The sequence below is a fragment of the Symsagittifera roscoffensis genome, chromosome 3 (assembly GCF_963678635.1).
Source record: "Symsagittifera roscoffensis chromosome 3, txSymRosc1.1, whole genome shotgun sequence".
Classification (NCBI taxonomy): domain Eukaryota; kingdom Metazoa; phylum Xenacoelomorpha; order Acoela; family Convolutidae; genus Symsagittifera; species Symsagittifera roscoffensis.
This window is the reverse complement of record NC_087064.1, coordinates 65,509,168-65,533,375: the sequence shown is the minus strand read 5'-3', so window position 1 is coordinate 65,533,375 and position 24,208 is coordinate 65,509,168. Positions and strand designations below refer to the sequence as shown.

Sequence of the window (24,208 nt, the reverse complement as noted above, 5' to 3'; positions counted from 1 at the left end):
ATTTTTGTGGTAAAATTTTGGGCCCGAATTTCGCAAAACAAATTACACCATATTAATTCTGCTAAAATTTTAAGCAAGTTTTGTCTCGATAAGTTTTCACCTAAACTCAACCCAATTTGAGAAAAACGCGTTTTAAATTTCAAGTTTAACGCGTTTTATCCGGTTAATTTAAATCAGCACTGTACTGTATTTACTCATTTTGAGAGGGAAGCGCGCACCAAAAAAAACGCGGATTTCAGTCAACATTTTCCAAAAGCACCCAAAAACGGCTTTTTTGGCCTGTCTTATTTTCAAAAACTTGCCTGAGGCACACAAAATTTTGTCAAAAAATGGTCTTTACAGGGCTCAGAAAGTCAATTTGGTCCTAAAAAAAGTCGACAAAATTTTCAATTTTTTTTGAAAATTGTCCCCTTGAGAAAATCCTAGATCTGACCCTGGATTTATATGAAAGTGTTCACTCATTTGTTGTCTGTCATATAGACACCCAAATTAGTTTCAATAATAATATCAAAACTTTTTGTTCTCAATTAAAATTTTGTTGTACAGGTTGGTATTTAAGAAATTAACTGTTTTTAATCGCATTTCTCTGGTTGTGTTTAGTGCGTCAGCGTCTGGTATAGACCCGTTCATGCGGTATTTGGGTCGAGTCGGTCCAAAAATAACTAGAACACCTCAAGCTGGGTCTTATTGAAAAAGGGATCCTCCGATACTCATTCATTATATGTCTCAAGCATGTCGTCACTAACTGTGCCTGCTGTGTTTAGTGCATCAGTGTCTGGGATAGACCCGTTCATGCGGTACAGAGTGTGTTGGAAGTGTCTGATCAGAGACTGCGAGATAGCGGAGAGTGATAGCCAGCAGGTGAGGCAGGACAAGAGCTCTATCCAGAGACTGGAACAGGACCTCGGCCGACTCAACGAGATCATGACCATCGCCGACTCCCTCTACATGCCACAGGAGGTGCTCCTAGTCTTCTTTTCTGCAGTATTCCATTTAATCTGATCTCTTAACAACAAGCCGCACATAGGAAAACCCAAAAGAACTTTTAAGAAAAAGGTTAACGATTCTCGCTCTGAGACGCCTGAAAACAGGCTATATATATTAAAATATTATAGTGCTCTCTCAAATAACATTTTTATTTAAACAAATCTAAGTTTCTACATTTGATTATTCATTGACCTCACTTGGAAGCAATTTATTGTGATTATTCACCCGTTTCCCTTGTACTATCTCCTATATTGCTGAAGAAAGGGGACCCAAAGCTTGTGCCCATAGCTATTTTAAACATTTATATAGACCACATCAGCTTTAGTAAGCACAGCAAAGATCTCCAAGTACCGAACTCTTTTAAAACTTGGTTGTAGTTAAAACTATTTCTAATTAAATTATTGTGTTGTTTCTTTCTCTTCAGGGCCTGGTGGCGCAGGTGAGAAAGACACAGAGTGAAATCAGCAGACAGCTTCAGGAGCTGAAGAGCTTCTACTCTCTGGACGCCACCAGCGCCAGGATCCAGATCCTCATCGACACTCCGTGAGACCCCCTACCCACCTCATCACTTTAGACACCAATTTTTAAGAGTCTTGAACCTAGTGATGATTTTTTGCTCAAGAAAAGTCTTAAAATTTGATCAGGCTCAAATTTACTTGTTCGGGGTTTGACGTTTGATTTCTTTGCTAAATTCAGTGCATTTCTTAAATGAAGGCAAACTCCACTATCGAAGAGCATTATGTAAAGGTCACGAAAAACGTGATCAAATTCTTGTTTCGAAAATCAACTTTATTTTGCGGATTTCCCAGCGAAATAAAAATCTTACTTATTGATCCAGTTTTCTCAAATTGGGTTATTTTTATTTAAAAAGCACATATCAAAAATTGTTCGTGAAATTCAAAGAGCTTTAATGGCATACATTTGTTATCTTTGAAAATCAGCTAATTTTTTTTTTCAAAAATTCTGTTTCCTTACGTTCATTACATTTTTCAGTTGGCTGTTGTTGCTCGAATTAGCTACTAGTTTTGCTGCTTTATTGAAAAAAAATTTCCACGAGCACTAAAGTTGTTTATGAAGAATTACTTTGCGTGGTTAATTAAAAATTTTTGTTGTTGAATTTTGGGGCCCTGCGTCTTACTTGACCCTACTGTGACGAAAAATTCTTTTATGCAGTTTTAATTGATTCGAAATTTCAAAAATATTCAAAATTTTTGAAGAACGTATGAGACTGTGATTGGCAAAAATTTGATCGTCGATTATGATTGGGTGTTGATCTGGCATCTAAGTGTCTCTTTTTTTTTCGTCTAGAGCTGGAATGGAGACTGTGATCGTGGTGTTCCAGAACTCCTTGGTTCGGAGCCAGTGGGAGAGTGTGTTTGCAGAACTGAGTAACAAAGTCGGACCCTCCTCTCACCTAGTCGTTCCCGAATTTGTCAAGGTATGCTAACTTTTTTTTCCACAACCAATCACGCCAATTAAATAAATGCTGAATTAAGTTTATTAAGGAATATATAGTTAACATCAAATTTTTAGTAATAACCCTTTTCGGTCAACCCCCTAATCAAAAATACTCAGTTTGCCATCAGAAACAAAATTTTCATACGTTTCATAACGTCAAAAGAGTAGCGAGACGTTTTGCAGGTAGCACAGAATGTACCGATCACGAAAATTCGATTTATAGTTTTTTCAATTTTCTTTTTTTTTACCGTTAAAAACGTACTTAACCGAAAACTTACAGAATACCGGAATGACTTCAACTTGTTTGGAACTTTGATTTTTACTGTTGTTGGTGTTTAGTCTATTCCCCTGGCGCTGGATGCGGAGATTGACGATTTGAGAGACAAGTTCAAAGTTCTCACTGCCAACGACGGCCAACTCGTCTTCATCATCGCCTCCTATGACACTTACAGCATCATTGTACAGGTAAATCAGATACTAGCATCGTAAAACGTCCAAAATGTTTTTTTAAGACCATTTATCCACGGGGGAAAGGACCAACACAAGAGCTGTACAGCTCATCACGGCGAACCGCTGTTGTGCCCTTGTTTAAGAACTACATGCTTTTTTTTGATGCATTGTAATGCGGTACTTGAATTCTTGTTTGTTGTTAGCCAAAACTCCAGAGCCAAAATTGTTAAATTCGATTACCAAAAAACGTGGAATTATTTTGATGCGTTTCATCTGTCATATATAGGTTTTCATTAGCGGAAATTCAATGTGAACAACGAAATGAAACTAATAAAATCCAGTCTTGAGAAAAAGAATAATATGCATTTTTTTAAAAAATCTGAGAATATAGTTTTAAGATAAAAATGTAGTTCTCTGCATACTAGTTTCAATGAGTTTTATTCAAGTAGTTTTATTCAAAATTGTTCCAGCTTCAAAATATCCACCAGAACAATCCGATGCTGAACAGAGTCTATTACACAGACGGAATCATCAATGACGCCATAGTGATCCAGCACTGCTCTGTCTCATCCTCCGAGCCAGCCATGCCCCCACCCCTTCCCACTGCACCCTCCAACAGCAGCAGAGATCACAGACCCCACCACCATCATCATCATCACAGGGGAGTCAGCGGCACACAACAGAACAACACAAGGTAACATCAACGCAGATATTGGATCTAGGGGTCTTTTTAAACACCCCCTCCCTCCCCCCCCCCCTTTACCCCGTAAAATTGATGCTCATGATGTAAAGTGGGGGAGAGGAAAAAAATTGGTCACACGTATCTAGTGTCATTGAAAAAAGTTCAGCCGGATTGTTTTTATTTTCACTTTTAGGGAGTGTTTTCAGCATTGTGTTCTGAACAAAAACTAGATTTGTGGATTTCACATCTAAAAATAATTTCCTATCTGATAACGATTTTAGTTTTTTAATCTTCAAACTAAGCTAGACTACTAAAATATCTGAGGAAAAGCTGGTTTAAAATGCAGCAGATGTCAGCGGAAAAAAGTTCTCAGATGTGAAGTTGCTGTGATTTAGGGGGGGGGGGGGGGGGGGGGATTGTTTACTTGGACCACGTACGCTTCTCCGTTTAGCTTTTTGAGCTCTTTGACTGTTTTAATTTAAATTCTGAGACAAATAGAGCGAAGTTAGTTTTCTGATACTTTTAACTAATTGATTGTAGTTAATCTTTGCTGCTTTCAAAATTATACATTTTTCACTAATCTGGAGGTTTTTGTCGGAAATTTAAGTTTACTGAAAAATTCGATCACATGTTTTTGCTTCAATTAGATATAACCTCGAGTGTTTGTAATCGATTGTTTTTCAGGTCCGATATGACACTGTCCTGTGGGGGAGGAGGAGGAGGAGGAGGGATGACGTCACAGCTCCCCCAGCAGCAGCTGACAGCCAATGGGGACAGACTGGAGAGTGGGGGTGGGGGTGGGGGCACTAGGGGACTGGCAGAGTCTCAGAGCTGGTGTGGAAGCACTAACAAAATCAGCAGCCACAAGTCAGATTATAATCATATCATCTCACTAAATTGAAATTACTTTTTTTCAAAAGTTTCGCGTGAAACATTAGGGATCTTCGAAGTTTTCGGTTTTTGCTCCTTATTTTTACATCTATAAATATAGACATCTTCCAAAAAAGGATTCATAGGTAACAAGACCAAAACGTTCGTGACCATAGCTCTCTGAAAATTTTATTTAATTAGTTTTAAATTTTTAATAGATGAGTTTAAGCTTATCAATTTCAGTCCGAATACACTGCAACTGCCGCCTCAGCTAAACCCACGCATATCAGTCATGTCATTCGACTCAGATTCGAGTGAGGGCGAAGACTTCATCACTTACGAACACTACTCGCCACGACACAGACGACTAGCCCGCGAGAGCCACTCGGTCGGCGCCAGCTACGTTCGCCCAAACACCCCGACCCGAGTGGGAGCCACCCGAAACAACTCCTCCGGCGCTTTCTTCCCCGACAACTTCCCGCTGAATTCGGCCACGACTACAGGCATGATTAATCAGCAGAGTAGTAACGACAGCAGTTGTGCCCCGACTGCCTATGGCTCTTCGATGCCGAGAAGAAGGGCACAACATATGAACTACTCGCGACATAATCAGCAGTCATCCAGCTTCTACAGCACAGAAGAGAGCACCGGTAGGTCATTTTGGGTTCCGTAACAACCTAATCTGTCCGTTTCATTGAATACGATCAAAACTAATTTTATGCAAATTATCTGGTTTTTTGCTCAAAAAAATTCGAATACATCTTATTTGAACAAAAAAAAACTTGAACCCTTTTAAATACATCTGTACAAAATTAGAATGTTACTGCATAACTCAAATCGCAGTAATAACCCCTATGCATGGCATGAATGTATTATCGCATCACTTACGATTTAGTTGAAAATTTTTCCTTTTAGAGTTGCAGTTCCTTTACAGCGCTAATTCAATTAAGCATGTGGTAAAATTTTACCAGGTGAAAATAATTTCCTCCTTTTTCATGAGGGGGGGGGGGGGGGGGTGGGGGGGGGGGGGTTCCAAAGAGTCTAAATTTTTTAACGTGTGTTTTTTGGAATAGATGTGCCGGATGGATCGTTTGACGAGGGGGGTAGTACTAGTTTCAACCAGGGCAGCTTCTCAGCCGGCAGCAGCATCGAGGAGGAGACCCCCTCAGCTGTCAACTTCTTCCTCTGCATATGCACTGCAGACGCAAAGTTAGTCACGTGAAACAATCATTTGATGCAGCAAAACTAAAAAATAAAAACATAGAAAATATTTACGATTACATTGGAGATGAAGAGAGATATTGGAAGCAGTCGTTTTTTTAGTAACTGCAAGTCCCCTTATTTTGAAAACCTTGCTTTCGTCAAAAAATTGGGCAAATTGTAATCTAAAATACACCTCAAAAAAGGTTAAACGTTGCATTTCGAAATGCAGAAGTTGTCAAAAACTACAAGTTACTGAGTAAAAAAATACACATTTAGTATATATAGATTTAAGTAAGACTGTATCTCTCACAACAAAAAATGGCTTAAGAATAATTTTAATATAAAAACAGAATGAATATTGAATCGAGAGCAATTTTGGTATCACAAGACTATGTAGATTTTAAAAATGAGGGTTTTGAATGTAGTGAGTACTCTTATATATGTTTTTATATTATGTTTTTTTATGAAGCATAGCTAAGAGTCGATTAATTTAAATCAGACTCTCATATAGATCGCGGTGATTTTTTCGTTTTTTTTCGAGAAACGCATTTATAATTGTTCAGGTTCAAATGTATTTTTTCGCAACTTTACTTATGCTGTTTATTTAGGTCGATCAAAAGGTGAAACTTTAGTTCATTAGTAAAACTTTAGACACAAAAAATTTGATTGAATTCTAATATCAAAATGGAAAGAAAATTATCAGATTAATCAGCGAAATAAAAGTTATACTTTTTCATCCAGTTGTCTTAAATTGGGTTAATTATGGTACAAAAAAGTAAAACATAAATTGTTCATGAACTTCAAAGAGCTTTAAGGGAATGTTTTATATAATTTTTTTCACTACCTGTGTTCATTGCTTTTTTACAACTGTCAGTTAGCTAGGTTTAAGAGGTTAAATTTTCTTTTACTAAATCTTCATTCTAAATGATTACAAATGTTTTGACTCGTTCTTGTCTCAATTGTCAGGAGTCAATTGTAGAAAAATTTATCAAGAAGGCTAATCAGTTAATTTGTTACACTCGCGAGAGCAAGTGTCTTGTAATTGCGAACAGGTAAGCAATGTCAATTGCTTTTTTACCTGCTTTATTTTTGAAGCTGAGCAATTTCTAAATTCGTTTCTACTTGGCCTGGAAGTAACGCCGTTGCCTTTGTGCTCTAAGTCAGGGTTTCGAGTCGCACTGAACTTTGTTTTTTTTCAGTAAAACTGCATTTGAAATTTTTATTCAGTAGAAATTGATTTGCGGGACTTTAGTTCCCACGCTTATTTAAGACTTGTTCCGCCGCTTATTTAAAGTTGAAATGTCTGGTATGTTTGCCTAAACGAAAGATTAGAGAGGCATACAAAGTTCAAGTTTTGGTAGACCTAGAATGTTTCAACATTTTTTTTTCATTTTTTTTTTCAACATCTGGTGTTTTTTTATGTTTGTTATGTATCGCAAATGACCCAAAGTTAACTCTGATAGTTGACCTGAAGCAAAACTAGACTATCAACCTGTAATTTTTAGGAGCAAACTTAATAATTGTCAATTGAGTTTTCGTTTTTTTTGTTGATTCGCTTGAGAAAAATGCGCAAAACACGTTGATTTTTAAAATCTCTAAGGTATCCTCTGGAAACGAATGAAACGAACAAAACTTTTCAAGTGACTAAAAATCTTTGTAACTCTGACAGATTTTTTATGAGCGCAATTTGTGGCTCAGCAATTGGAGCAAAGCTAAATAATATATGGAACTTGAAAATTGAATAAGGGTAGAATTTCACGACCCAAAAAATGGATTCAAATAGTTTCTGTAGAGATTTTTATGGCTTTTAGTGTCTTGCATCTTTGTCTATCTAAATCTTGACTCGATAAAAAATTATCTTAATTCGATTTTGTCAATGCAGGATATCCGATTCTGTGGAAGTTCTCATGAACTCTGTGGATGCAACGCTTTCGCCCAACATTGTTCAATTACACATAAAAAAGCTTGTTATATTTTGTCAACTTTTTCAAGCTGACTTGCTGTATTACAGTTTAAAGATAAAGTCATTTTAATAAGGCTTTCTTTATTAGAAATTAAGAAACAATTAAAAGAAAGATTGAATTAAAAAGAGCTGTTAAATGTCTTTATGTAGCCTTAATGTTTTAGAGTGCGTACTCTTGGTGCCCTGGACGACGGCGAGTACTTCAATCTAGAAGAAGTGTTCACTTATCAACTGAACGAGGCCTGCAACGACTTCGTCGAGTGCCACCGCCATGACAGGAGCCACTCTTCGGACGGGGGGAGGGGACAGCAAGTGGAGATCACGTGTCTATGCTCAGGTGCTAACAAAGTGTTCTGCGGGAGGTCAGACGGCGTCATCACGAGTTTCGACAAAGCCTCCGGTAAAATATTGGCCCGCAAATCAAAGAGCTAGCAAGCCGCAAATAAGCTACCATTTTCACAAGAGGAAATTTAGTCTTCGGGCGTCGGTCCCCTGACTACCCAAAGACTCCACCCTATTCGATCATGGGAGGTTATCTTGCAAGATCTTGCAAGAATCTTGCAAGATTCTTTTAAAGAGGATGCATCTCTTTAAAAGATCTTGCAAGATTCTTGCAAGATCTTGCAAGATAACCTCCTTTAAAGATAACCTTTTTTTTGCAAGATCTTTAAAGATACAATTTTTTGGGCAAAAACAGCTTTACATGCGAAGACAACCAAGTAGCGTTCGTGGAAGAAGGAAGCAATCTTAGCTACGCATACATACACACAGCCCGCTAGGCGGTTGCCCCCAGAAAGCTTCATTTTTTACTTTTTGAAACCCCCCCCCCCCCCCCCCGAGAAAACTCTAGATCTGCCCCATGTCTAAGTTTTTGCACTTGAAAACTGAGCAAAAAAAAACAAAAAAAATGGAGGCTATTGAAGCAAAAAGGCACTGTTTTATGCACTGTTCACAAGTCATAGTCATTCCAATTTAAATTGAGGGCAGAGGAGTATACTTGCTGCTTATCTTTTTTTGAAACCTTTAATTTTTATCAGATAAAGTTGCATCAATTATCTTAAGTATGTTTTGCAGTGAAGCCATATAAATAATAAGCGCGTTCCAAGGGCGGAAACGCACGTTTTCCAAATGAAAAATTTAGAATAATCAAAATAATATTTGTTTTTGTTTACCAATTATAATTAAATAAATAACTTATGACGTTATGAAGGTCGCACTTAAGCCCCTCATTGTCATCTGAAGTCAATCAATGTTTCCTCTTGACTTCCTAAAAGCGGAATCTAAAACAAAATTAGGAGGAAAATGCGAGTTCGATTGAATGAGCAAATTGACGGAGTCAAAACTCCGAAATTCAATGAAAAACCGAAGCGGCAACAAGTAATTCATGATTAAGCCTTTGATGAACTAAAATTGTGAATTGTTTCCATCTTTTTTGTCGATTTATAGGGTTGTACTATTTCTCATGCATTATGTTACTTAATTTTTTCAGTCATTTTAAAAATTGTAATTTGGATTATTTTTTTACTATTTTTTTTTATTTTTGCTTTTTCCCGTGCTGTCCAGGGACATAAATTGAGCACAGCAGCGTGCCGAGGGGGTGGTGACCGCTCACATCCTCCCTCCCCCTCAATTCTGGCTGCCAAATTTTTCCGAGATCCAATTTTGGTTGGCCAATATCAAAAACTTTCGCGCCAATTTAACTAAACTTGAGGGGGAGCGCACGCCGAAAAAACGCAATTTTTTGGTCAATTTTCTGAACAAAGTGCTCAAAATGTCATTTTAGCCTGTTTTTTAAAAAATCAATTTGCAGCGCAGAAAAGTTTTCATAGAACGGGGTCCTTACAGTATTTTTGGAAAGCTTGGAAAAAAAGGCCGGCAAAATCCGGGTTTACAGACTAGACTGTTCACAAGTCATTCCAATGTAAGCTGAGGTGAGCTCAATCTTCCTAATGTATTTTGAGAAAACTCGGCGGCGATAACCCGCTCTAAATTTTTTTTAAAGTCCTACCCTCTGTTGGCAACCCGCATTGGCAAGAAAAGTGAAAAAAAATTCGATTATATCCCCACCTGAACACCCCCCCCCCCCAACCCATTTGAACCCGACCCCTCTCCCACCTGAACCCACCCCGACCCCACCCCAACCCCACTGAACCCCCCCCCCCACCTGAACACCCCCTTCCATCTGAAAAACCTCCACACCGGAACACCCCCATCTAAAAACACCGCCCCCCCCCCACCTAAACAAAACCTTCACCCCCAAAGGATTTTGTTGCCTCTAAAAATAGTAATATTATAATCCATTTCTAATTGAATATAATCGATTTGTTTTCACTTTTGTGGATACTGACAAGGAAACTCAATTATGATCAGTTTTTATTCATAGATCTCCAATGCGGGAAGCTCGCAACACGTTGGCGCGACTGCGGCGGTGATTATATTGCGAGTTGTCTTTTAATGAGAGTTGTCTTTTGTTGCAAGTTGTCGCATTACAAAAATCGTGTCAAAAAAAGAAATAGAAGCTCGGATTGATTGATACCAATCAAAAATTTGCGAAACAAAAGTTTAATTTTTAGTTGAACTCGAAATTCTAAATCGCAATTCTATACGAAGCTCTAAACTGGCATCTATAGCCTTAAAAAAACCGATTGATGTATATAACGTCTAGTTATGATGCATGATTAATGTCTTTTGTACTGGATCTTTTGCGGTTGGCTCAAAAAGAATTCATCTCTTCAAATTGGTTTTTGAGCTCATGTTTTTCCCGCTGGCTTGAGTTTAAAAAGGTGGAATTTTTTTTAAATGAAGTAAATTTATAGTTTCGGTAAATGCAATGAAAATTCTAGTGGTGAAGTGGTTACGCCGCGTCTCTCAATCCAAAAGTCGGATGTTCGAAGCCCACCATGATCCGTGCTCGTTGCTTGAGGGTGAGACAGCATTACCCAGTCCCATAAAAAATAGCAACAAAAAAATTGCATCTAAATTTTAAGCTGTGGCACAACAGCGGTTCGCCGTGATGAGCTGTAAAGCTGGTATGCTGGTTCTTTCCATCGTGAATAAATGGTCTTTAAGTAATTTTTCTAATGAAAACGAGTCTGCTTTTTTTCAGGGATGCGTTTGAGTGTGTCGGACAGTTGTCGGGTGTCCAACTCGGCCATCAAGAGTGTCTTAGTGGCCGCAGGGGACAAACTAATCGTCGCCTCAGGAGATCACATAATCATAGTCAATGTACAAACACTCACTGAACTGGTCAGAGCAATTACACTTTGTTTCATGTTCGAGACATTAATTAAATTTAGGCCACTTGAAACAGCAGAAAAAAAACTTTTAAAAATAATGAAATATTAAAATCATTTCATGCATTTTAGTTGCGAACAGTATTTTAGATTGAAACAGTGTAATAGTGTAATTGAGATCAATTGTAGTGTAGCATAAGTCGAAAGAAGAAGTGAAAATGGCTGACCTATACACTTGACTTTAAATTGAAACTGGAATGGTGGGTTTGCAGGAACTTTTTACCGCGTGGTGCTGGGGGAGGTTGCACGATTAAAACTTTGTCGACCTTTTTCCATTCAACCATATCCAATTTTCGAGCTCTGTTAAAACTCTAGAATACGTTTTGGCAAAACTTTTTGTGCCGTAGTTTCTTTAAAATAAAAATAGCAACAGGTCGTTAGTAAGCTAGGATATTTTACCATCCCCAACCAGATAAACATACATTTACGGTAACACCATTGGTTTTACGAAGTTGAAGTTCAGTTGAGAACCAAATGTATTTGCAATTAGTTAATTAACCCTCTTTCAAGAGGAACTGAACAACGCGAACAATGTTAACAATATAAAAAACTGAATGAAGGGAGGGGCGGGTTTGTAAAAAAAGCGTGAACAGACACCTGACAACAGATCTGTAGTTTTAATGTTGATTTTCCATGCTGTACTAAATTTGTTTAAGTGACATTTACAGAGATAACTTCTGGATATTTTCTGCGTGAAAACCCTTCATTATCATAAGATGTAAAACATTTTTTTTATTTTGATTAATTTTGACTAAAATGAGAAGTGTTTGTATTGTAGCGTCGCATCCAAGTGGTGGACAAGAACATGCCTTCTAACTTGACATGTGTTCGGAGCATGATCAGACGCAACAATCTCCTCATAGTCGTGTGTGAATTCAACCCCACTGTGCACTTCTACAACCTCACTCACTTCACACCCACCGGAAGTCTCAACCTCACCACTGTCCAATTGGACGACGGATCTTTCAGCCTAGGTAGCTACTTGTACTCAACCATTCTCATAATTCTCACTCCCCTAGTCGAGATCACGCTCAAAAGCAGTTCAATATTTCAGCGGTTTGAGTGTTTTTTTTTACAATTGCGCTCAAACCGCTCAAAAACAGCTCAAATCCATGCAAGAAACAATCAAATTGTTCAAAACCGTTCAAAACTGCTCAGAACCTTGTAACAACCGCTCAAACCTTGAGCGTTTTTTTAAAAAATTTTATCCCGAAAGTTTTATATCGATGTATTCGTTGCGGTAATTTTCCAAAGTTTGTGTTAAATAAACTTTTGCTTTTTATTGGTCTGCGGCATAGTTTAATTTTCGCAAGAACGCTAAAATGTAACCCAAAAAAACTATGCCTTTTTCCAGGCAAACACCAAAATGTTATCAGAGTCCTCAATTTGACATTGAAACTAAACAAAACAGAGCTCAAATCAATTGAAGACGTACAAAACAAAGCGAGTAGATGAATCCTCAGTTGTTCAACAACCTCGTAGAAACGTAGACTTCAAAAAAATCAAATTAGTGCCGCTCTTGTTCAATCACAAGACGCATGACCTCTTATTTTTTCATAATATTGCGAGTAACAACTACGACTGCAGTATCAACCATGTAACATCATGCCCCAATTAGTTAGTTACAACTCGACAAATATCAAGAAAACCGTTCCTTCTTCACAAATTAAAACAACACAAAACAAAAAACTTTTGTCAATTGAATTACTGTTTGAAAGGAATTTTTTTGAATGTACCCGCATCCAAGTTTAGGCGTAAGTAATCGATTATAACGGATTATTTTGATGATTTTTTGACAATTATAATCGATTACAATTACCAAAATTAGGTCCTTAAGGGATTTATAATTGATTATAATCGTGATATTTTCCAAGAGATTATAATCTCTTATAATCGATTATAATTGATTATAGTTCTTACTAAAAACCCTTAAAATCAATTATAATCGATTATAATCTCTTATTTTGCCGGAATTTTTCTATTTTCGAATTGTATCTTATGGGTTTTTTTTGTGTCAATGAGAAAATCTCTAAAAGAGAGATCTCTTGAACACTTTGGTTCATCTGAACACAAAGTTTTACCACGAAACAAAAGTTTCACAGAGATCCTTTCATATGACTGGAAAGTTTCTCGCGGTAGATGAAAGATAATTTTTCCGAATCAATCATGAAACTAAATCAATTTGCTGATGTTTTGGTGTTTATAAAAGCTTAAAATATGCATCACAAAACAACTCTAATGGGGAAGAAATGGAAAAAAACTTATAAATATGAATTAAATGGAAAATTTTGAAAAATTTTTTCTCATTTTTCATAGGAACCAACGTCCACAAAAAGCATAAAATATAAGCAATTTATATGCAACTTCGAAGACAAAAATGGACAAAAAAAGGGATTATAATCAATTATAATCGATTATAATGGATTTTTGTGCAAAACTAACGAAAAAGAATTTTGAATAAAAATAATGGATTATAATCAATTATAATCGATTATAATTGTATGGAAAAATAGACGAATAAATAATCGATTATAATGGATTATAATTAATTATAATTTGATTTGAAAAAAAAAGAGATTATAATCGATGATTAATTGATTAAAATCTATTGTTTCTCAATTTTAGTGAGACTGGTTTTAAAATCGTAATATAATCGATTATTAACGCTTGAAACTGGATGCGGGTATGTCAATTGCCTCAAAGTAACCATTATTTGTGGTATTTATTTTTACTTTAAAAATTCTGAGAAGAAAAAAAACCTGAATTCAACGCTCTTTTCACGTCTTGGTACACTATTTAGTCCCTTTTTCGTTACTTTTCGCCAGTTGAAAAAATACCGGCATATAATCACAGTAAACAATACATAAAAAAATAGTATTTTGAAAAGTTTTCTCTTCGGCTTATAATTTGACAGTTTTGTTCCAAATGCCCCCTGTCTAAACCAAAATTTAGAAAAAAGGAATCAACATATTTTTTGACTACTTTTTTACCAAGAATTATGAAGCCAAAAAAACTCACTTACGAACTCTATTTTAGTACCCTCATTAACTGGCCACAAAACCTGGAAAAAAAGAATCCAAAATGCATCGCCACTGTCAAAAGTATACGCAATGGCACATTTAGGGGGTTCAAGAACTGTTTTTAAAGAGAATGTTTTTGTAACGAAGATGATCGCGATATTTTTTTGAGGAAAAACTCGCCAAGGAATGCATCCAAACAAAAATTTCTCTAAGTGTTTAACAATTCCACCAACCGTTTCAATGGTAGATGGGGAGAGTTTATTCTCCTCAAGGATTTGAATTTCTGACCACCCAAAGGGTCCCCTTTCGGTACCATTTGTTGTCATCCGCTTTAGGTCTAGTATCGCTAAATTGTTGGTGCCAGTATATTCGATTTTTGTGGTGGGGATATATCGAAATTTCTTTTTATTAATAACTTTGCCCTCAAGCAAATCCTAGATCCGCGCCTGGGTGTACGGCAGTTGAAAAAGTAAATATAAGGTAATAAAAGTAAATAAAGTAATCCATTCTAGACAATTTGATAACGCCAGAGAAAAAAATTTGCGGTGTTTTTTATTTTGCCTCGATAAAAATAGGAAATATAAGGACAAAGGTTTTTTAGCGGCACTAGTTTTTGTTGAAACTGGTTTTTGTGATTTGCAGAAGAAGACGAGAACATCTGTGTGACTCATTGTGCCACTTACGGAGACCAACTGATGGTGGGGACAAGTGGGGGGCTCATTTTCCAACTCAGTCTCCCCGACACCACTCATGGGGGAGGCACTCACAATAGACAACAACAACAACAGCAGCAGCAACAACAACAACAGCAATACACTAGCCACGCGCCTGCCAGTTCTACTAACTCAAACTCTGGTAAATTAAAAGTTATAAATGTAAATTCAATTGCATTTTGTCTTGTTTACTTAGCTTTCCTCAAATGGAAAAGGTCGAATTTTAACATGGAACGGCTGGTCATAAAATCTAGTCAGCTTAAAGGCTACTATAATAAATGTATGACACGATGGCAGGAACATGCCCAGTATTAGATATAATAATATATTTAGAGCATGTATTGCTGAAACAGAGCGCAAAAAGCTTTTCAAACTATTTGTTAAGGAGAAACAACTGTTGTGACTTTTTCAAGCAATATCATTTTTTACTCATTATTGACTTTTTAGACGAAGTTAAGCAAATTGAAAAGCAACTCTAAGCAAAAATGCAAAAAAAATACGTTTTTGAATATTTTTTAACTTGTTTTCGGCGCGGGTAGGCGCTAGCAGAAGCGTGAAGAAATAATTGATTGCAGCTAGATCAACATATAAATCACATTTTATGAGCTTTCAACAATATATGAAACAAAAGTAGAAAAAATATTGAAAGAGACCTTTTTTACGCTAATCATGTAATAGGGTGGTTTGAGCAACAATTTGTAACAGCTGACAATCCATAGCTAGCGAAAGTTCGTAACAAGAGACAATTCGTAACAAGCGATTATTTGAACCAAAAAATTGGCAAGTCGTACTAAGTCTTGGCTGTTTTGTTTTCCGAAGGGTCATCTTTTGGGACCAGTTTACGATAACCTTTTCAGGCAGACCAGTTAGTCCCTCAATGACCCAAGAATCACAAAAATCACCAAAAATGACTAACTTTGACAGGGGAGTGCGCTCATAAACTCATTTTTTTGGTCAAAAATTCCATCGAAAAAAAATGCCTGCAAAGCAACAAAACTGGCGAGTGTGGTAATTTTGGGGTTTCAGAAAGAACTCAAAAACTCTAAACGGCTGATTTATAAGAAATTTGAAAATCTTTGTCAAAGCCGCACCCGTGAAAAACTTCTTATTCACGGTACTTTATCAATCAATCAAAATTCAAAAGTTTGGAAGAAGTTGCGTATATGTGTAAAGAGCGAAAAAACTGTCCGAGCAGAAGTTTAGCTGATAAATGTTGCGAGCTGGCAGATCTGAGGCACGAATGGTTCATTTAAAAGCGCTCCGATTCGCCTAAAGCAAACAGTCCGCCGGGAGAAAGTTTTTATTTCAGTCTGTCGATTTGTTTTCGGTTTTCTATTGAAACGCTCAACGAATAGCGAGAAGATACAATTTTTGACAACTCTGATTAGCTAAAAATTATCCATAACTCAGCTTCTCTCATTTCCAGCTTAATTCTTTCAGATTTTTGAATACAAAATTCTTATTGGTTATCATAAACCAAGGGCATTTAGTCTTCCTGGTATAAGGGATTCCCCCCGATTACAGCAAAGAGCTGATCTTTAAGCACTCCTGCACATCTTGATTGATAAGAGAACAGTTTTTTTTCAATTAATCATTAGATAAAAAAACTACAGGGGGAGTTAGGGTCTTTTCTCATTGTAGAGATCTTAGTATATTAGCATGCGCAATTAGAATTGAGTTTGTTTTGTCACATTTGCAATCAAGCAAACTCACTTGTAACTCTATTGGAACCAGTTCTGGACTTGTAGTTATAAACCAATTATATTATAAAACTATCTCGATAAAATATTACTAACGGGGCCTAGACGATAAGCAAATTAGACGGATTGTACAAAAAGGCAGTTAGACGGTATTTTATTTCAGAGATCTGGCATTTTAGACGTCGCTGCTATGAAAAGGAAAGGGCCAACAAAATTTTTTCTTAAAAGTCAAGTTTCACGAATACAAAAAGAATATAAAATGACATTACCTATCAAAACAATTAACTTAAATGAACATAAAACGTCAAATCCGAAAATTACAGAAGAGTTTTGAATTGAATAAATTATTATGCATAACTGACATGTAAAATTTACGTTCATTTTTTTAAAAACAAATTTCGGCAAATAACGCCTAGATTGTTCCAATAAATGTCCCAACTGATAATATTCTCCGCTCAATTGTTTTTCAATCGCTGGATTTTAGCATTAAGCAAACGCCACTTTTTTTTTCTGTGGAGGTGGAGGTTCACCTTTCGAAAGTTTCGAGTATACATTTTTTTGTGATTTTTTCCTGTTTTTTCAATTTTTCCACAACTACCCATAAAAATGGGTGGTTTCTTCCAAATTTTCTGTTCCAGGAAGCATGCCATGATTACCAGGCGTTTGTTGTTCCGAGATTTTGTGGTCTATCATAAACGTTCCACATAAAAACTCCAGTTTTTTGGATCCATGTTTTTTTTACATAATTGACAAAATTTCGATTTTTGGGAAGAAAATCTTCAGTCTTCGGCATATACCAGATTGATTTAAATTGTCAAAATTTGTAATCACCTGGTCGATTGATAAAAATCCTAGGCTGAAAATTTTGAGAAAAGTTAGCTGAAATGGACCATTATTCCTGTAGGCAATAATAAGACCAAAAATTTGATTTTTTCGGAAAACTGCTTGAGTATAATGAAAATTACAGCCCAATTGATCGACTTGTGGCATCAATTTTTTCACTGCGGCGATGAAACCCGTCTCGTAATCGGATATAATAAAACCTGGTTCAAAAATTTTCGACAAAAAAACTTGACATTTTTCGTCAATTTTTTCCAACAAACTTTGGTAAGCTTCCTCTGTTTTTTCGGACATCAGAGCCTAAAGTGACGGATTTTTTGATCTTGCACTACACTGGATATTGTATAAATTTGATGAAACAATTTTGTTTCATCCAATTTATAAAATTTTTTGGGTTTTGCAAAAATTGCAGATTTTTTAGCGAACAAAAAAGCACTAATCCAACATCTTGATGTAACACAAAATCTTGATTATCGCTCGTTTTACTTCACATACCATCTATTTTCCCATTCTGTAAAATTATCGGAAGTTTTGGCGAAATTCGAGTTCGTTTTTTAGTATCCCGCTGCTAATTTTGTGAAACTCCGGTGGATTTCCGATTTCCGGATTCAGTTTAACTTGCTCGTCGTAAATCATTTTTCACCGATTTTGTCGGATCATTTTAGATTTTGGTCAGAATATTTTGGCGAAAATTTTCTTCGTCGTTGTACAAAAGGTCGGGTTCGTGACTGTGGTTGCCTGATTTTCGAATAATTTTTGTAATTTCTAAATTTGTCATTAATCTTCCGAAGCAATTGGAGATAACACAGCAATAAGGACAACCAAATTTGGTTTTGCTATCTTTTTTAAATCTATAACCTTCGTCGGTATTAAGATTTTGTCCACCTCGATATTTCGATGAAACTTTTTTGAAATTTTGCATTTTTGGCTACCGAAATTTAACTGTCTGCAAACAATATTACTTTTCTCACGCAGTTTGTCTGCAAACAATTTTAATCTCTCTCACTTTCGTCTATTTTCTCACAATTGCAGTTTTACAAAACCGTCTAATTTCGTTTTCAGTACCTCCGTCTAATTTGCTTGTCGTCTAATTTCTTAACCCCCATTACTAACTAACCAATCATATTCCACTACTAACACTGGCAATTATTTGTAAGTGCTGAAACTACTTGAAATTTCAGCACCAGAACAATTTGAATAAATCATAGACTACAGTTGTTCGCCTTTGGGACAAGCTCAAAGACTAACGCGCGAATACCAGTAAACACTAGATCTATTGAGACTAGGAGATATAAGAGTAAGATTAAGATTGTTATTAGACTAAGAAGTTGCACGAATCTATCCGGCCGAAAATAAGACAGCGTGACGAACAGACGGCGTACCTTATCTGAAATTACTCTATGAGAAAGCTACCTCTGGCTTAAACTCACTATTGCACATGTTAAGCGGCTCGCATGCAAGAGGCCACACCCACGATGATATAAGGGTCGAATGCGCGAAAATTTAATTATTGAACCAATCAGCTCTTTTCAAACTGTCCGATATGGGAATAAGTTGCGTATGCTAGTAAGCCGGTTCCCATTTCGGACAGGATTGGTTTGAGAGTTTTCGCCATGAGAATAGCCTCCGATCCGACAGTTTTCGCGCATGAGAATAGCCTCCGATCAAACTGAATTATTTGCTCTTTTTGTCTGTTAGGTGGTGCGGGCACTGTGGGGAACCCCCCGGGATGTCCAAGTGGGAGTGGTGGTGCTGGGGGGACGGCTGGACTGAGAAGAAACTCCGTCAACATCGCCATACTGCCTATCAGACATATTGGACCGGTATGGCCTTTTTAATTTATAGATGAATTTCGACCCCCCCCCCCCTACACATGCGGACACGCGTGCACAGACACATAGCCTCAAAAAGCGAAAAAAAGTAAGACTGTTCTCTCGGGAATAAACGTGATCAGCTTCAACACGCAGGCGAAGCAAGGCGCGAGGCTTATCGCCACTTGAAACTCAAAAATATGCCATGTAAAATTAACTACTATTGAATAGTTCTCATTGAGTTACGGTTTTTGAAAAAGTAACGGAAATGTTTATCAGAGAAAATTGCAAAAATTGAAATGATTCAAAAGGATCCTGCGACAAAATCAAAAACGAAGAGGAAAACAACATCAAAAAGGACAACTTTAAAACTTTAGAAACGTTGTATTTTTCGAAAATCCGTTAAGTTAAAGGACTTCATTAAACATGTGATCAAAAGATATGCTTGCATTGAATGATACCTGGCTGTCGCTTGGAAAGAAAAATTTGCTTTTCAAGTCATTTTGAGCTTTTTGTTACGTTTTTGAGCATCAGACAATTTCCTGCTAAGAGTTAGCAGAAAAACGAGCCGAGTAATTTGAGCAGATGACTTTTTGCCCAAAAGTCTTAAGCTTTTTCAAAAGTTCTGTACTATTTGAAACTTCATTCATATCTGCACAAGCTAAAGACTTGTGAAAATAATCAACTGCATCTGGTAAAATAATTCAAAAAAGAAGCTGACCTCAAAAACTCAAAAAGTTGAGACATATATGTGATTGCTTTTTGTATTGTTTCAGAAACGTCTAAAATTTTTCTCAGGCTTAAATTTTTATTCAAGCTAACTGATTTCTGATTTTTTTTATGATTCGCTTTAAAATCATTTGTTTAATTACAAATAGGCACGCTGAATAAATGACTTGCAGTTCTAAATTAAGATCCAATTTAAATATATCGCAACTCGGTCGAGTTTTCTCGGGCTGGGTTGGTTTTAACGGAAAAAATCAAGATTATATGTTTATTGAAACTTAGAGGTTTTTGAGGTGATTTGTTTTTCTGTTGGATACTCAAAATATGAAAAATGTACAGAAAATTTCAACAATTTTTTTTTTAGCTTTCGTGAATTAATTGAAATTTTTCGTTAGAAAAATTTCATAATATAAAAACAATTGTAATTTCCTCTCAAAACTAAGGATCGAAAAACAAAGTTTTACGCTGTTTTCATCTCTAAAAACAAAAAGAAATGGCAGTTGTTATTATTCAATGCAAAAAAAATGCTCACGTTGGGATAATTTTAATTTTTCTCTAGAATGAGTTAAATGAGATTTCGTGGCAACTCTAGCCATTTGATTCAAAAGCTACTCAATCAGCACATAGTTATTTCAACCCGTTGGAATTTTCAAAAAATATCTATGTTCTAAACAAGAATCCTAACGTTACAAGAAAGTTCATTGAGCTTACATAATACTTTTCTTTGACTAAAATGACAAAAAGCCACATGACCATTTTTCAAACTACCTAACCGAATGCATAGAATGGCAAGTTAGACGATAAAATTGGCTACAAAGTCAAAAAAAATTGACAAAAAAGTGAAACTGGATTAACTAAAATCTTAGTAAATCTATAAACACGTCAAGAAAATATTTGCTAGCGTCAAATAGCGTTGAAAATAAGTTCACGAAAAAATAGCTTACTCGAGTTTCAAGTATTTAGCTCCTCATCCTAAACCAAACACCCATCGAACAAAATCGCCTCTTCAAACGAGCCGGGTTGGCCAAAATTCTTGCCATACAAATTTCATATCTGGAAAAGTGTTAACTAAGCAACTTTTTACAATTCCGTATGTACAAATAATTGTATGAAAACAGTACGACCAGCATTTTTTTCATCGATTTTTTATCATAACGATTTTTCTATATCAGCAAATTTTTGACAAGCACGTTTCTATGAAACAAAAAATCGATTTTCGTTTTGTTTCATGTGTTTAGTCCAAAAACACAATAACCATCGTTTTCTGTTACGCATGAAAACCCGTATCTTAAAAGGTAAGAATCACACAAGTCACCTGCATTTGTAGTTTTTCCAAGATTTTTAATGAATTAAATGAACTGCACTTGTAGATTTGCCAAGAATATTAATGAATCAAATTTCACTCAGAATTGTAACTAGAAACCATAACTTTCTGTATATGGCTAGAAAAAAAATTTACTCCAAAAAATTTGGTGGTTTCAAATTGTGGCCTATATTTTGACTGAATAAAAAATATCTTATTATTAAAAAACATGAAAATTGTTTAACTGCGATTCACCCAAAAATTCATAGTCACTTTTAATTCAGTTGTACAAAATTTCAGCCTGGAGTACGTTATACACAAAATCGCATGCAATTTTTTTTTCGGTGAATGTTTGCTTCAGCGTAAAGTGATTTTGCTATTTTAAAAATTCACCCAAAATTTTGGAACTTTTCGGAAAATTGTTCTAGTCATCTTAAAAAAAATTGCTCATCATGATGTTTTCATACAGGAAATTTTATGATATGCGTTTTTTACCCCTTCCATGTATGGAATTTTGTGACAAGCCTTTTAATTGCATGAAATTGTGTGATACGCTTTCTTGTGTATCGAAGTCAACACGGGAAATCGATTTGAGCAGACCAGACGCCGATATTGTTTAATTGACGCAAACTAGAAATAAAACAAAACAATTCGGACAAAAATTAAATTTATAAACCTTTTTTGCAACATTTACATGTCAAAAACGGTAATTACATCAATTTGCAAAATTATAGTTCCTAGCCGAGCTCGAACCAGTGAGTTTTCACCTCCAAAGCTTAGACGTTTACTTTGCGCCATAGGATCAATGTTTGTAACTGGAACTTAATATATGGGGACCGACCTTTTACCAAGACCAACATAGACCTTTTACCAGACTCGATAAACAAATTTGATTGACAGATGTAATGACGCCGTTTAGTCCGGTTAAAGACAATGTTTTCACGGTTTCTCAGCGAAGTTTTGTTTGATGTAACCGCTTCCGTTTCAAATTTTCCACTAATTTAATTTATTTCAATTGAATTAATGCATTTTGTTCTGGTAAAAGGTCGGTCTGGTAAAAAGTAGGTCTGGTAAAAGACCTAGCCCCTTAATATATGCTAGAAAGTTAAGCCGAGAAGAGTTCTGCGAACGAAGTTTCCTAATGAGAAAATTCTAGTAATAGTTTTAATACTCTTGCTAATCACAAAATTATAACGAAAATGTTGGATGAATAACGGCCTTTTGATCATATGTTGACCGACCAACCAATCAATATCTTAAGTTTTCTGTAAGTTCGAAATAGCGGAGAGGGTTCTCATGCTTGAAGGACCGAATGCTTGAAAAATTTCAACAAATCAAAATTTCTAAGCGTACTTATTGGCTAAATGCCTTTCCCACAAAATCGAAGTAAAAAAAAACAGAAAATGTTTTAAGCTGTACAATTCGTGCAGATCTAATAAATTTTATTTTTTGTTTGTTTTTCCATTTTTCATAAATCGGTATCTTTGAAATATTAAATTTGTTCCAATCCACCTTCGATCCGGTAATATTTGAAAACTCATCTGCTTATTATCTAATCGGTCAGTATTAACCTTAACTGCCTGGATTTATTTTCTTACTTTGTGATTTTTGCGATTTACTTTGATATTTTGAATACTCAATTCTGATTGGCTCAAAGGAAGCTAAAATTGATTTCAAGCATTCGGTCCTTCAAGCGTGAGGTACGCCACCGAAATAGCTGAATCAAGCGGCAAAGTTGTTGGTGTTTTTCGATCTGGTGCGTATTCATAGGTTCCAAAATAAAAAATCAGTCCCAAAGGTTCCAAAATAAAAAAGCAGTCGCATAAGTTCCAAATCTTTTCAATCGGTCAAAAGACTAAATTAGCCGAGTCTCGGCTTAAGGTTGCCGGTGGGCTTCGCGGCAATAACCGGCTCTAAATTTCGTATAGAATCCTACCCTTTGGTGGCAAGCTCGCAACACGTTGGCGCGGCTGCGGCAGTCACTGTTCTGCAGCTTGAGTTTATGCTGGTTGAACAGTAAACAATTAATCCATAAATTCGTTGGCTCAAATTTCAACCAATCAGAATTCAAGAAGATAAATTTTGGAACTTATGCGACTGATTTTTTATTTTGGAACCTATGAATATTGGAACCTATGGGAATTCACCTTCGATCTTTCTGAAGGTCTTAGCTTCCAGATTAAAATTCGCGAAGATGTTATTTCAGCGATGCAATTGACAATTAACAGGTATTTATTCTGTCCTACGGTTCATAAATTTTGAGTTATATCATGGAGATTGTATTGTCCTATCATGTCTTTGAGAATCACATTTACTTGTTTTTTTAATATCACATCCAGCTCGTCATTTTGCCAATGTAAATTGAACCCTCAATCATTTCAGGTGAAGTTCATACACCCTTTCACGTATCAATCCCAAGTGAAGAGAAAAAGTGACTTTGACTTCGGATTTCCCCGACGACCTCTGCGAAATTCGGGAAACAATGGCGCCGCTGTCGGAAGCAACTCGGCTACGCCTCTAGGCCGAGGTCTAGCGAACAGTTCCTCATTACGTAACAAAAACCGAATGCAGAGTGTGGCAAGAACTTTTACTTCTACAATGACGTTGAATAAGTCGTACTTGCTTCTGATTGGTCGAGGCATAGACGACACGATGCAGTCTTCGTCATCCAATAGTGCTTACAATGCTTCATCTGAGAGTGGTTCTGACACAATATATAATGTACTTCTATTCCAGTGAAAACGAATCCCAAGAAAACTGAATCCTTAAAATCTACTCAAACAATATTTGTAACATTCGTCTACTGCAGTCACACATGAGGCTTAAGAAAAATAGGCCCTATAACCACTGGCTCAAGGGTCAGGGACACCATCTCTTGTGTTTTTCTACCTCAAGAACGGTCGGAGCCAGTTCGGTTCGTTTGTGACATGAGACTACGACCCGTTACAGCTTAAAGGCTACTACTAAAATATCCCCCCACTCTAGAATTAGAAACGTCCCCATACTTAGGTCTCTAGATACCCAAAATACATGAACGCCGTTAAAAACCGGGTTGGAACAATCCGTTAAGTTACTTTTTATTAGACAGTGGAACTTTGATCCATTTCAGATGGATCAACCTAAAACTCGCCTTACCTCAACATAACAATTATAAAACACACTCTAGGAATTTAAATTAAGTACTCACAT

General features: G+C 36.2%; 1 protein-coding gene across 4 annotated transcripts in view; it reads left to right on the top strand.

Annotated features, from left to right (window-relative positions):
- LOC134841148 (uncharacterized) overlaps positions 1-23,988 on the top strand; it is a 107,598-nt gene extending 83,610 nt beyond the window's left edge. For all 4 annotated transcript variants that reach the window (XM_063856950.1, XM_063856947.1, XM_063856949.1 and 1 more), the window contains exons 16-29: positions 765-960; positions 1,412-1,530; positions 2,296-2,425; positions 2,785-2,910; positions 3,366-3,589; positions 4,262-4,444; positions 4,691-5,097; positions 5,521-5,656; positions 7,778-8,013; positions 10,720-10,859; positions 11,685-11,880; positions 14,569-14,781; positions 18,878-19,002; positions 23,402-23,988. In XM_063856950.1, the coding sequence (XP_063713020.1) occupies positions 765-960; positions 1,412-1,530; positions 2,296-2,425; positions 2,785-2,910; positions 3,366-3,589; positions 4,262-4,444; positions 4,691-5,097; positions 5,521-5,656; positions 7,778-8,013; positions 10,720-10,859; positions 11,685-11,880; positions 14,569-14,781; positions 18,878-19,002; positions 23,402-23,758 (2,788 nt within the window). In that variant the 3' untranslated portion in view covers positions 23,759-23,988. The remainder of the gene's footprint in view (positions 1-764; positions 961-1,411; positions 1,531-2,295; positions 2,426-2,784; positions 2,911-3,365; positions 3,590-4,261; positions 4,445-4,690; positions 5,098-5,520; positions 5,657-7,777; positions 8,014-10,719; positions 10,860-11,684; positions 11,881-14,568; positions 14,782-18,877; positions 19,003-23,401) is intronic.
- Positions 23,989-24,208: the final 220 nt, after the last annotated feature.